Here is an 11,387-nt window from a genome sequence, read left to right on the forward strand (position 1 = left end):
TTGGGATTATGGTTGGCATGGACTGGTTGGGCCGAAGGGTCTGTTTTCCTGCTGTTTGACTCTATCCTCAGGCCGTGGCCTGTTCACAGGTATTGTCGCTCCTGAGGGGAGAGTGTGTTAAAGAAGTTTATTGCCATTTCTTCAACCTCTGTTCTGACTTTCTCTATTCCCCCTGTCTCTGGGCCCCCCCCGCCCAACTTTCTCTTTCTCTTCCAGTCCCCTCCCACCGCCAACCCTGTCCCTCTCTCCAATTTGGTCCAACCGAGTCAGGGTGGTTTTATAATTTGCTCGAGTTCTTCAGATACGTAATAATTGAAGTGAATAATGATGATCTTATCGATGGACATCCGGAAGGCATTTGAGAAGTGCTGTTTTTTGAATTAGATTCGATTCCCTACAGTGTGGAAACAGGCCCTTCGGCCCAACAGGTCCACACCGACCCTCTGATGAGTAACCCACTCAATTTCCTTACATTTACCCCTGATGAATGCATCTAACACGACGGGCAATTTACCACGGCCAATTCACCCTGGCCTGCACATATTTTGGAGTGTGGGAGGAAACCCACGCAGACGCGGGGAGAATGTGCAAACTCCACACGGAGTCGCCCAAGCCAGGAGACGAACCTGGGTCCCTGGCGCCGTGAGGCAGCAGTGCTAACCACTGAGCCACCGTGGTAAGATCAAATAGGCTGAGAGGTGACGTATGAGCATTGGGTGAGCAGACGTTAAGTGGAGCTTTTTCTGATTGGCACGATGTAACGGGTTCAGTGCCACAGGGCTCAGTTCTTGGGGCCCAACTATTTCCCATCGATACTAATGTCTCCGATGCGGGTACAATCGCCACATTTGCCCGTGGCACTAACGTGGGTGGCCACCATCAATTGCAATCAGGCATCAAGAAGGGGTTTGGATACAATTGGTGAAACGGCCAAAATTTGGCCAACGGGTTTAATGTGGGCGAGTGTGAGATTGGTTGGAGGAATCCATAGGTCACTTAGTTTGGAAACGGGGAGAAATGTCAGAGTGATGCAGTGATTTTCGTGCGTTAGTCAGTCAAAGCTAGTTCCCGGCAACAGCCGATAACAAGGAAGACATTTTTGGCATTTACTGCAAAAAGAAGTCGGGGAATGTCAGTTGAGAAGTGTTGCCGCTATTGGAAAAGACGTGAGTTAGGCCACACTGTGAGGCCAGTGGACAACCTTGGTCCCCCCTTGCTTGAGAAAGGGTGCTGTTGCACCGGAGACAGTTCGGAGGAGGCTCCCCAAGATGGAGCCAGAAATGGGAGGGGCTGTGGTATGGTGAGACACCGAGAGTTGGAGGCCCCCCCCCCCCCCCCCCCCACACTCTGCCACTGAGAGGATTGACGAGAGATCCTCCTGTCGGAGATGGACAGAAGTCAGTGCAGAGAGAGGCTGCTTCCCCATGGTGGGGCAGCTGAGAATGAGGGGTCACCATTGGAGGACAGAAATAGGGAAATGGAGATGACTTGAGCCACGCTGGTATTGAACGGCGGAGCAGGTTGAAAGAGCTGACTGGCCGACTGCTGTTTCTGACATTCTTTCTCATTCCCTCTGTCTCTACCTCCGCCCACTTTCCTTCTTGATCTCCTCGTCTCCCACCCACTCCAACTCATCCTCTGTCGGTCTGTCTCTGTATCACCCCCCCCCCCCCCCCCCCCCCGTTTTTGTTTTAGTTTTCCTGCCCATTCCGCTGTGTTTTGTATCGGTTTAGTCGGCAGAGCTGATCTATTTTCAGTCATTAATACATAGTATTCATCCATATCATTTCTCTAGTACCATTAGCACACTCATTGCCTTTTATTGTGTGCATTGTTACCATCTGTTCCACTTGTTCCTTCAAGTACTTTTTCACAGCATAAAATCCATCACTTTTCCAGCCCTCTTCAGATCTGCGTTCAAAGCATTAAGAGAGTGATCAGCATGAATGCAAAGATGGTGATCAAAATGACAAAGGTTTCTCAGCCAGAATGAACCTGTGTAAATAAATTCCATTTCTGATAATACCATCGCACTTGTACAGCAGGTGGCCCTTCTGAGTGGGGATGAAGAATTAGTAGTAGTGTGGCTATTTGGTTGGGCAACAGAGAGTGAGGCTCAGCTGAATTTGATTTTGAGAGTAGGCACATGCTGACAGCACCAAGGACCTTCTCTCCTCCCTGTACCTTCTCCAAAACGAAAGCAAAACCTCCAGTTGTAAGGCATCTGTGTCTTGAGTTTTTGTGCCTGTGCACTCCTTGCGCCACCTCCAAGTGGCATTCTTCTGAAACACTGCTAAATGTTAATGCTGTTTCTTTCAACGGATGCTGTCACACCTGCCCAGTTTCTGCAGCATTGTACCATTTTAGATTTCTAGCATTCATAATGCTTTTCTTTCACTCCCCTCTCCCCCCCTTCTCTCCCCTCTCCCCCCCCTCTCTCCCCCCTGTCTCTATCTGCCACCTCCTGATTATTGTCTTGTTGCTGTGTTTGGACTACATTGCAGGATAACACCGTGGATTAACTGAGTCTCTCTCTCTCTCTCTCTCTCTCTCTCTCTCTATGTCGTTCCCCCTCTCCCACAGCCATGCCAGTCGACATTGCCACCCGCCTGTGCCTAGGCCACTCTCCACCACCGCTGGGCACTATCCCATCTCCATGTGTGGAGGGTCGGAGGGGAGTCAGGCTGCGTTGCCTGGGTGCGGGCCCACTGCGGCCATGCCTGAACGGGAGGACGAGTGGCCGGAGCTCGGATACCAGCAGCAGCAAGGAGGAGAAGAAAAAGAAGGTGGTGTTTGCCGACACCAGGGGGTTCTCGCTGACTGCCGTGCGCCTCTTCTCCGAGATGGAGGATGAGCTGTCGGAGCTCCAGTTCGAGCTGTCTGATCTGGCAGCGCCACGGCCTACCGAGGGGGTGAGCCTGGGGCAGAAGCCAACTCCAGGCCTCGGCTTGTGCCTGGGGCTGGGCCTGCAGCCGGGCCTCGGCTTACACCCGGGCCTGGAGCCAAGCCCGGGCCTAGGCCTCAGGCCGGACTTTACCCAGCCCTCGGCCGACCTCGCTGCCTTCCATCAGCGCCTGCAGCGGGACTCGGTCTGCCTGGAGAGCTGCACGGTCCAGGGGGACCACATCCGGGGGACGGTGCAGGTCCGGAACCTGGCCTACGAGAAGCGGGTGGCGGTGCGGGTCACCTTCGACGCCTGGCAGAGCTTCCGCGACATACCGTGTGACTACGTGCGGCCCGAGGAGAGGGAGACGGCGACAGGAGGACGAGGAGTCGGGGGAGATGCCTTCTCGTTCCGGGTGGAACTGCCTGAACGAACCAAGCCCCTGGCCTTGGTGGAGTTGTGCCTCTCCTTCCAGTGCGGCTCCCTCACCTTCTGGGACAACAACCAGGGTCGGAATTACCGGTTCAGCTCTCTGGGCCGCGTCGCCGGGGGCGATACCAGCCGAGAGGACCGTCCGTCCCCATATGACGACCGGGGCAAGACTCTGGAAGGGGATCTTGAACAATTTGGAAGCCCGCGCTCGGTCAACGCCATCTTCTCCCAGTGGCAGAGCTGGGGCTGGTTGGATGCTGACTGCTGTTGGTAAATAGTCCTGCCCCTCGCTCTCGATAGCTCGTCCATTCATCCGTTCACTCTGCTTTGGGCCATTCACCGTTGGTTTGGGCTGCACTTCCTTCTCTCCCTCCCCCACCCCCCAGGGGTTTTAAGGTGGTTGGAACACGATGTGATTGTAAAGCCACGTACACAATGGGTGCTCCTCTAGCCGTTGTATCAGGACAGCAGGCCCGATCTGCTGAGCCCCCTGTTATATTCCCCAGCCCCTCCACCTACCGTTCCGCTCTGCCACACGGTGACTGGGGGAGCGAAGGCTAGTTGTTCACGGTAAGGAGCAGATGAGGAGTGTCCCCCCCACCCCCAGCTAAGTCAAGCGAGGTCTCATTTGGAAAACGCCCCAATCCCAGGCTGCCCCTCCCTCCCTTCGCTTCTCGATGCTGCGGCGGGCAGTCCCCGACTGTTTCCAAAAGTGAGCGCAGGATTGCTCGCCTTCGAGTGCGCGTCGCTCCCTCCTGAGAGGAACGCGACGGCGGGGACCTGGGTTCTGAGGCTGGGTCGCCCCGCTGGTGGCGAGTGAGCAGAGCTTCGGGATTTTTGGACGACGCCCCCCCCTCCCCCCTCCACCCCCCCGTTTCCCTCAGTTGAGGTGTCAGGCCGGCCCTGACGCGCTACACTTTCTGTGTTGTCGCAGCTTGGGCTGGTCTGGATACTGCTGTCCCTGTACCTGTTGGGGGGGGGGGGGGGGGAAACAAAAAAAAAACATGACCATTCCCTTCCCTTTCCCTGACACAAACACACATGCGCACAGCCCCTCCCGGAGTTGTGTTAAAAATGAAATTATTGGAGCCAGATTCCACTCTCGAGCTGACAGCAGTTGTCAAAACCTGCCCCTATTCCTCGACACTTCCTCACTTCAGGTAATGGAGGGAGGCACACTTTTGACGCCAGTCCCAGGGACGTTGTGTGATGCTTGTCCAGAATCCTGGAACTCTGGGGGAGAGAGAGAAAGGGGGCACCGTAGCAGTCCTGAGTCCTCCTCACTTTTTTTTTTTTTTGGCTCGCTTTTGATGACACTCTGATGGCCACTTTAGCCTCCACTGCTGTTTTCACACACACGCCCTCGACCTGGACCTTTTTACGCGGAGTTTTGATTTCCCCAGCCAGACACTTTAGACCGTGAATGTGTTTGGATAAGATTTTGCCCTTGGATTCCAAAGAAGACTGTGTGAGTGAAACGTGCCGGTGGGTGCACGGTGAGGTCACGATTTTAGGACTGAGTTACCAGAGCGACAGATGAGTTTGTTCGGGGCCATTTATGTTCGTGGGGAGGGTTGCTCTTTGAAACTCAACTGGCCGTCTCCAGGAAGCTGTTAATTTGTCAGCACGCTCACCCCGGACTGGAACTGATCTCTGAGCAACTTCTTCATATTGAAGAATCTTTCACGGGAGAGGAGGGCACTCACTAAAGATGGCCGCCCAGGCCTTGGCTGTTGGTCGCCTCGCTCGCCATCCTTGGACTTCACATCTGCCCCCCTGGGCCGGAGCTGCCACTGTGGGCTGCGATGTCCTGCCCATCGACCAGGTTGAAACCATCGGCAGGTGGCCACCGGGAGGCCGTGCTGCGAGATGGCCTTTGCCTTGAGAGGATTGGAAGAGCGCGAGGGGCCGAAGTCCCAAGCTGGGGGGAGTTCAGGAACGCTCGGTCGGGATTCCGTTCTCCCCACGGCATTCCCGTTGTCCGACTTGCTCCGTTTTTCGAGACGATGGGCCCGGTAAATAATTGCGCCTGAAACGGGCTTTTGTCACCATTGACTGCAGCGCCAACACATGAGGTCCGATGGAGAGGGGTGTTGAACACGTCCTGGGCCCTTTCTCGCTGGTGTCCCCTGACAGTAAGCTCCGTCCCTGGACCTGGGAGGCTGAGGGGGGTCTGCACTCAGGCGTTGAGGGGGACTGGGAGCCACCCTTGTCATCTTTTAAAAGTAGAATTTATGGAATCCCCAGGGCTTCCTGTTGGAGCTGGTGACTTGACCAGAGGTGTGTTGACACAGATTTTACTGGAAAAGGAATTTTCTGTGTGGGCTTTCGGAGTCTCCTGCCCTCACGGTCAGCAGCTTGTGAGGGGAGATTTGAATAGGCCTTGGTCCATCCACCCATACTTGTGCTTGTGTGCTCTGGAGTGTCTGTGACCGTTAACGTTTGACCTAGATGTGCTATTTTGTATACATATGTTTAAAATATAAATAAAGTTGATATGAATTTAAATTGACACCTCATTTCCGGGGCTTTCATTTCCTAAAGTTAGTCACAGAGAATGGGAAACAGCCCCTTCGGTCCAAACGAAACCAGTCCCACCTGCCTACGTTTAAGCCATGTCCCTCCACACGTTTCTTATTGGTGAAGTTATCCGAATGTCGTTTAAACACTGTCACTGTACCTGTATCCGCCACCTCCTCTAAGTTTATTCCACACGTGAACCACTCTATGTTTACAAAATAAAAGTGTCCCACATATCTGTTCTTGTGAAATCTCTCTCTCCTCTCACCTTAAAAAAAAAGTGCCCCTCGTCTTTAGATCCCCACCCTAGGGCAAAAGACACTTGCTACTTACCTTATCTATGGCCCTCATGATTTTATCAACCTCTCTCAGGTCACTTCTCAACTTCCTGCACTCCAGTGCAAAAACGTCCCAGCTTCTGATTATGATTTGAAGCCTCCATCCCTGGCAACATGTTGGGAAATCTCTTCCGAACCCTCCCTCGCTTAATATCCTTCCAATAACAGGGCGACCAGAACTGGACAGTCCGGAAGAGGCCTCGCCAATATCCTGTACAACCTCAACAGTGACGTCCCAACTCTTATACTCTAAGGTCTGAGCAATGAAGGCAAGCCCGCTAAACCTTTCTTCACCTCCCTGTCGATATGTGATGCAAAGTTCAAAGAATTATCCACCTGACCAGTTGTTTGCAGGGTCATGGATTGAAGAACAACGCATCATGTTTTCATATTGATGTTAAGAATTTATTGTTTGAGGGATTTTCTTGGTAAAAATGAGGGGGATTGAAAGGAGTGGTCAAGCGGATGTGTGAGAGAGAAATTGTACTGAATTTGATTGTAAAAGGATCGATCCTTTATTTAAGTGGAACAAGTGCTGGCAAAAGGGAGCGGATTAATTATGGGCGGCACGGTGGCACAGTGGTTAGCACTGCTGCCTCGCAGCGCCAGAGACCCGGGTTCAATTCCCGACTCAGGCGACTGACTGTGTGGAGTTTGCACGTTCTCCCCGTGTCTGCGTGGGTTTCCTCCGGGTGCTCCGGTTTCCTCCCACAGTCCAAAGATGTGCAGGTCAGGTGAATTGGCCATGCTAAATTGCCCGTAGTATTAGGTAAAAGGGGTAAATGTAGGGGAATGGGTGGGTTGCGCTTCGGCGGGTCGGTGTGGACTTGTTGGGCCGAAGGGCCTGTTTCCACACTGTAAGTAATCTAATCTAATCTAATCTAATCTAATTAATTTGGGATTATTAGTCAGAGTGGATGGGTATCTGTTATTCTCTATATAAACCACCCTGAACTCATCGATTAGATTCCAGTCTGTAACTCATGACCAGCTATCTGTTAAACGATATGTAACCCAGACCGAAACCTCTTGATGAGATTCCATTGTGTAACTCATTCCTGATGTCTGGTCTTTCCACAGCAGATGAGACCAGAATTGGAAAAACCCAGGGATGTAGGGCTGGTGGAGGTAACTGAGATAGGGAGAGGCAAGGCTGTACGGTACGTTTGATTGAGAATTTTCAAACAGGGGCACTCAGAACATCTGTGGCTCAGCGAGAAGCGGAGTGGGGTTAGGTGTGTGATGGGTCAGGGGCAAAGACAGGGTTCTTGTCCCAGTGAGTTACTGCTGGCCTGGATGGTTCCCGGCATGGTGGGCTGCCGTCAGTCTGAGAGAAGCCAAACAGCCAAAGCAGGCCATTCGGCCTCATTCAGCGAGGCCGTGGCTGACCCAATCCACAAACTGGCACAGTCAGAGAGAGGCCATTTGGCCCATTGTGCACTGCTTGTTAGATTAGATTAGATTCCCTGACGTCGGTGGTGGGAAGGTTGCTGGAGAGGGTACTGAGGGATAGGATCTATTTATATTTGGAAAAGGACAGGCTTATCAGTGATTGGCAACATGGTTTTGTGCAGGGGAGATCGTGCCTTACCAAGTTAATAGAGTTCTTCGAGGAAGATACCAAGTTGTTAGATGAAGGAAGGACTGTTGATGTCATATATATGGACTTTTGTAAGGCGTTTGATAAGGGTCCCCATTGTAGACTAATGGAGAAAGTGGAGTCACATGGTGTGCAGGGTGTTCTAGCGAGGGGGATAAAGAACTGATTGAGCAACAGGAGACAGAGAGAGTAGTCATTGAAGGGAGTTTCTCAAAATGGAGAAAGGTGACCAGTGGTGTTCCACAGGGGTCAGTGTTGGGGCCACTGTTGTTTGTAATGTACATAAATGATCTGGAAGAGGGCACTGTTGGTATGATCAGCAAGTTTGCAGATGACCCGAAGATTGGTGGAGTAGCAGAAAGCATAAGGGACTGTCAGAGAATACAGGAGGATATAGATAGACTGGAGAGTTGGGCAGAAAAGTGGCAGATGGCTTTCAATCCTGACAAATGTGAGGTGATGCATTTAGGCAAGTCTAATTCTAGAGCGAATTATACAATGAATGGAAGAGCCTTGGGAAAAGTTGATGGGCAGAGAGACCTGGGAGAGCAGGTCCATTGTACGCTGAAGCTTGCTGCACAGGTGGTTAGAGTGGTCAAGAAGGCATATGGTATGCTTGCTTTCATTGGACGAGGTATTGAGTATAAGAGCTGGCAAGTCATGTTCAAATTATATAAGACATTGGTTTGGCAGCATTTGGATCGGCTCAGGCTTGGAGGCCAAAGGGCCTGGCCCTGGGCTCTAAATTTTCTTTGTTCTTTGTAGTGTGGAAACAGGCCCTTTGGTCCAACCAGTCCACACTGACCCTCCGAAGAGTAACCCACCCAGACCCATTTCCCTCTGACTAATGCACCTAACACAATGGGCAATTTAACATGGCCAATCCTCCTGTTACCAGAGCCCGCCAGTTAGTCCCATTGCCTTCCTCTTTCACTTTTTTTATGCACTTATCCAAGTCTGAGTTCCTGCACTGAATGTCGGAACTGGCCGTGGCGAGATTCGAACTTGTGATCTCTGAGGAGCGAGTCCAATGTTTGTGCCCGTTGGGATACCCATTGGTAGTTCGGTGAGCAGACGCCTGAGCGCTGACTAACGTACATGCTTTTCAAGGTGACCACCAGATCGATAGTGAAGGGAATGAGCAAACTCTGGCTGACGGAGGACTGTGTGGGGAAAATGTGAAGCCCCTCATCTCTGCAGGTCGAGTCATAAAAGAGCATCATTTACACCAAGAACGACTGTGGAATTCTGAGGCACAGAGGGATCTGGGTGCTCTGGTGCGAGTCACAACAATGAACATGGCGTAATCAAGAAGGTGAATGGGACGGTATCTGTCGTTACAAGAGGAATTGAATTTTAAAATAAGGACAGTATGCTTCAGTCGTATACAGCATTTGTGAGACCACATAGAACATCACAGCGCAGTGTGGGCCCTTCGGCCCTTGATGTTGCGCCGCCCTGCGAAACCCATCTAGCCTACACTGTTCCATTCCTGTCCATATGCCTATCCAATGACCATTTTAATGCCCCTAAAGTTGTCGAGTCTACAACTGTCACAGGCAATGCGTTCCACACTCCTACTACCCTCTGGGTAAAAAAACCTACCTCTGACATCTGTCCGATATCTATTACCCCCTCAACATCTAAAATACTGTGTCCACCTTTGGTCTCCTTTCTCTCAGGAATGATCTAAGTACATCAGAGGCTGTTCAGAGAAAGGTTACTTGATTGAGGGCTTGAATTAGCAGGTTGTGTGTCATGAAGGAAGGTTGGAACAGTCTGGCACAGCTTCCATCATTAGAATGGCGATTTGACTGACAATTTGGAAATTGATAAGGTAGATGTCAAAAGGATTGCTCCCCCTCGTGGGTGAGAGCAGAACTGGAAGATCAGGTTTTAAAATTTGAAATCGCACTTTCAGGATGAAGAGGAAGGGATTTTTTTTTAGATTAGATTACATTACAGTGAGGAAACAGGCCCTAGATTAGATTACATTACAGTGAGGAAACAGGCCCTTCGGCCCAACAAGTCCACACCGCCCCGCTGAAGCGCAACCTACCCATACCCCTACATTTACCCCTTACCTAACACTGCGGGCAATTTAGCACGGCCAATTCACCTGACCTGCACATCTTTGGACTGTGGGAGGAAACCGGAGCACCCGGAGGAAACCCACGCAGACACAGGGAGAACGTGCAAACTCCACACAGTCAGTCGCCTGAGGTGGGAATTGAACCCGGGTCTCTGGCGTTGTGAGGCAGCAGTGCTAACCACTGGACCGAATCAAATTTATTGTAACGTGTACCGAGACACAGTGAAAAGCTTTGCCTTGTGAGCAATACAGGCCGATCACAGAGTTAAGTAGCATAGATAAGTAAATGATAGGTACACAGGGACAGGGGAATGTTAAGAGTTTGAGAGTCCATTCACTATTCTAACTTCAGTCAGGTAGAAAATGTTGTGAAACGGGCTGGTGTGTGTGTGTGTGTGTTCAAGCTTCTATACCTTCTCCACAATGGAAGAGGCTGTAGAAAAACATTGCCAGGGTAGGAATGTTTTTAAGAATGGTGGCAGCTTTGCTTTGACAGTGGGCCTTTTTCCCTGTGAGGGTCCTGTGACTTTCGGACGACTTGCCTCAAAAGATATGAAGGCAGGATCACTGAATATCTTTTAAGGGAAAGGTTCTTATTCATTAAATCTCTGCAGCGTGGAAGCAGGCTGTTCGGCCCATCGAGTTCAAACCCATCTTCTGAAGAGCAGCCCACCCAGACCCAATCCTTGTAACCCTGCATTTCCCATGGTTCACGCACCGAGCCAGCATTTCAGCATGGCCAACACACCTAACAGTGTTTGGCTAGGAAATATTTCGGGGTTGGTGGAAAAACCGTGGAGTTCAGAACACAAGTTTAGGCTATCTGGCATGGATGAGTTGGACCAAAGGCTCTGCTTCTGTGCTGTACATCTCTATGACTCTGTGACAAGCACCTTTGGTCGGATAGCAGAACGGGATTGAGGGGCCGAACGGCCGACCCAAATTCCCTTATTAGGGCGTATACGGATCAACTGCCAACTTTAAATCTCAGTCCGGTGGGCTCTCGACCGTGAAAATGTTGCAGCGCAGATCCTGCAGAAGCTGTTGGGACAGCAGCAGAGGGAGCCGATGGGCTGAGTGGCCGGGAAAGACCACCTGCAGTACTCCTGGCGGCCGCTGGAGGAGTTGGGGGTTGGTTGGTGGGGGGGCGGGGCGTGCGCCCGGGCATGCGCAGTCCTCCGCTGGCGGCACGTGTCTCCCATTGGCCGCCCCCCTACCCCCGACCTTGCGCAGGCGCGTTGCTCGCGGGTTGGCGGCGGGTGACGCGTGCGCAGTGAGGGCCGGCGCCGAGGTGGAGGGGACAGGGAGAGAGACAGAGACAGAGACAGGGCCCGGAGCATAGACACACACAGAGAGAGAGACCGGGGAGGCAGGGGGGCACGGGGCACCGGGAACCGACCACCGACAGGCTGGGGAACAGAAACACCCCGGGGCGGTAACACACAGCCCACACTGTCCTCCCCAATGGAGCAGTGACTGGACACCGAGGATTCAACTGTGGGCAGGCCTCAGGGGGAGGGG

At 52.0% G+C, this 11,387-nt stretch overlaps 1 protein-coding gene across 1 annotated transcript; it reads left to right on the forward strand.

Moving 5' to 3' along the window:
- The first annotated feature begins 8 nt into the window (after positions 1-8).
- Positions 9-4,308, forward strand: LOC122543163 (protein phosphatase 1 regulatory subunit 3C-like). Its single transcript, XM_043681564.1, has 2 exons — positions 9-89; positions 2,584-4,308. Exon 2 carries the CDS (start codon positions 2,586-2,588, stop codon positions 3,588-3,590), a length of 1,005 nt encoding a protein of 334 aa, XP_043537499.1. The 5' UTR covers positions 9-89; positions 2,584-2,585; the 3' UTR covers positions 3,591-4,308.
- Positions 4,309-11,387: the final 7,079 nt, after the last annotated feature.

This window comes from Chiloscyllium plagiosum, chromosome 42 (assembly GCF_004010195.1).
Source record: "Chiloscyllium plagiosum isolate BGI_BamShark_2017 chromosome 42, ASM401019v2, whole genome shotgun sequence".
NCBI classification, from domain to species: Eukaryota; Metazoa; Chordata; class Chondrichthyes; order Orectolobiformes; family Hemiscylliidae; genus Chiloscyllium; species Chiloscyllium plagiosum.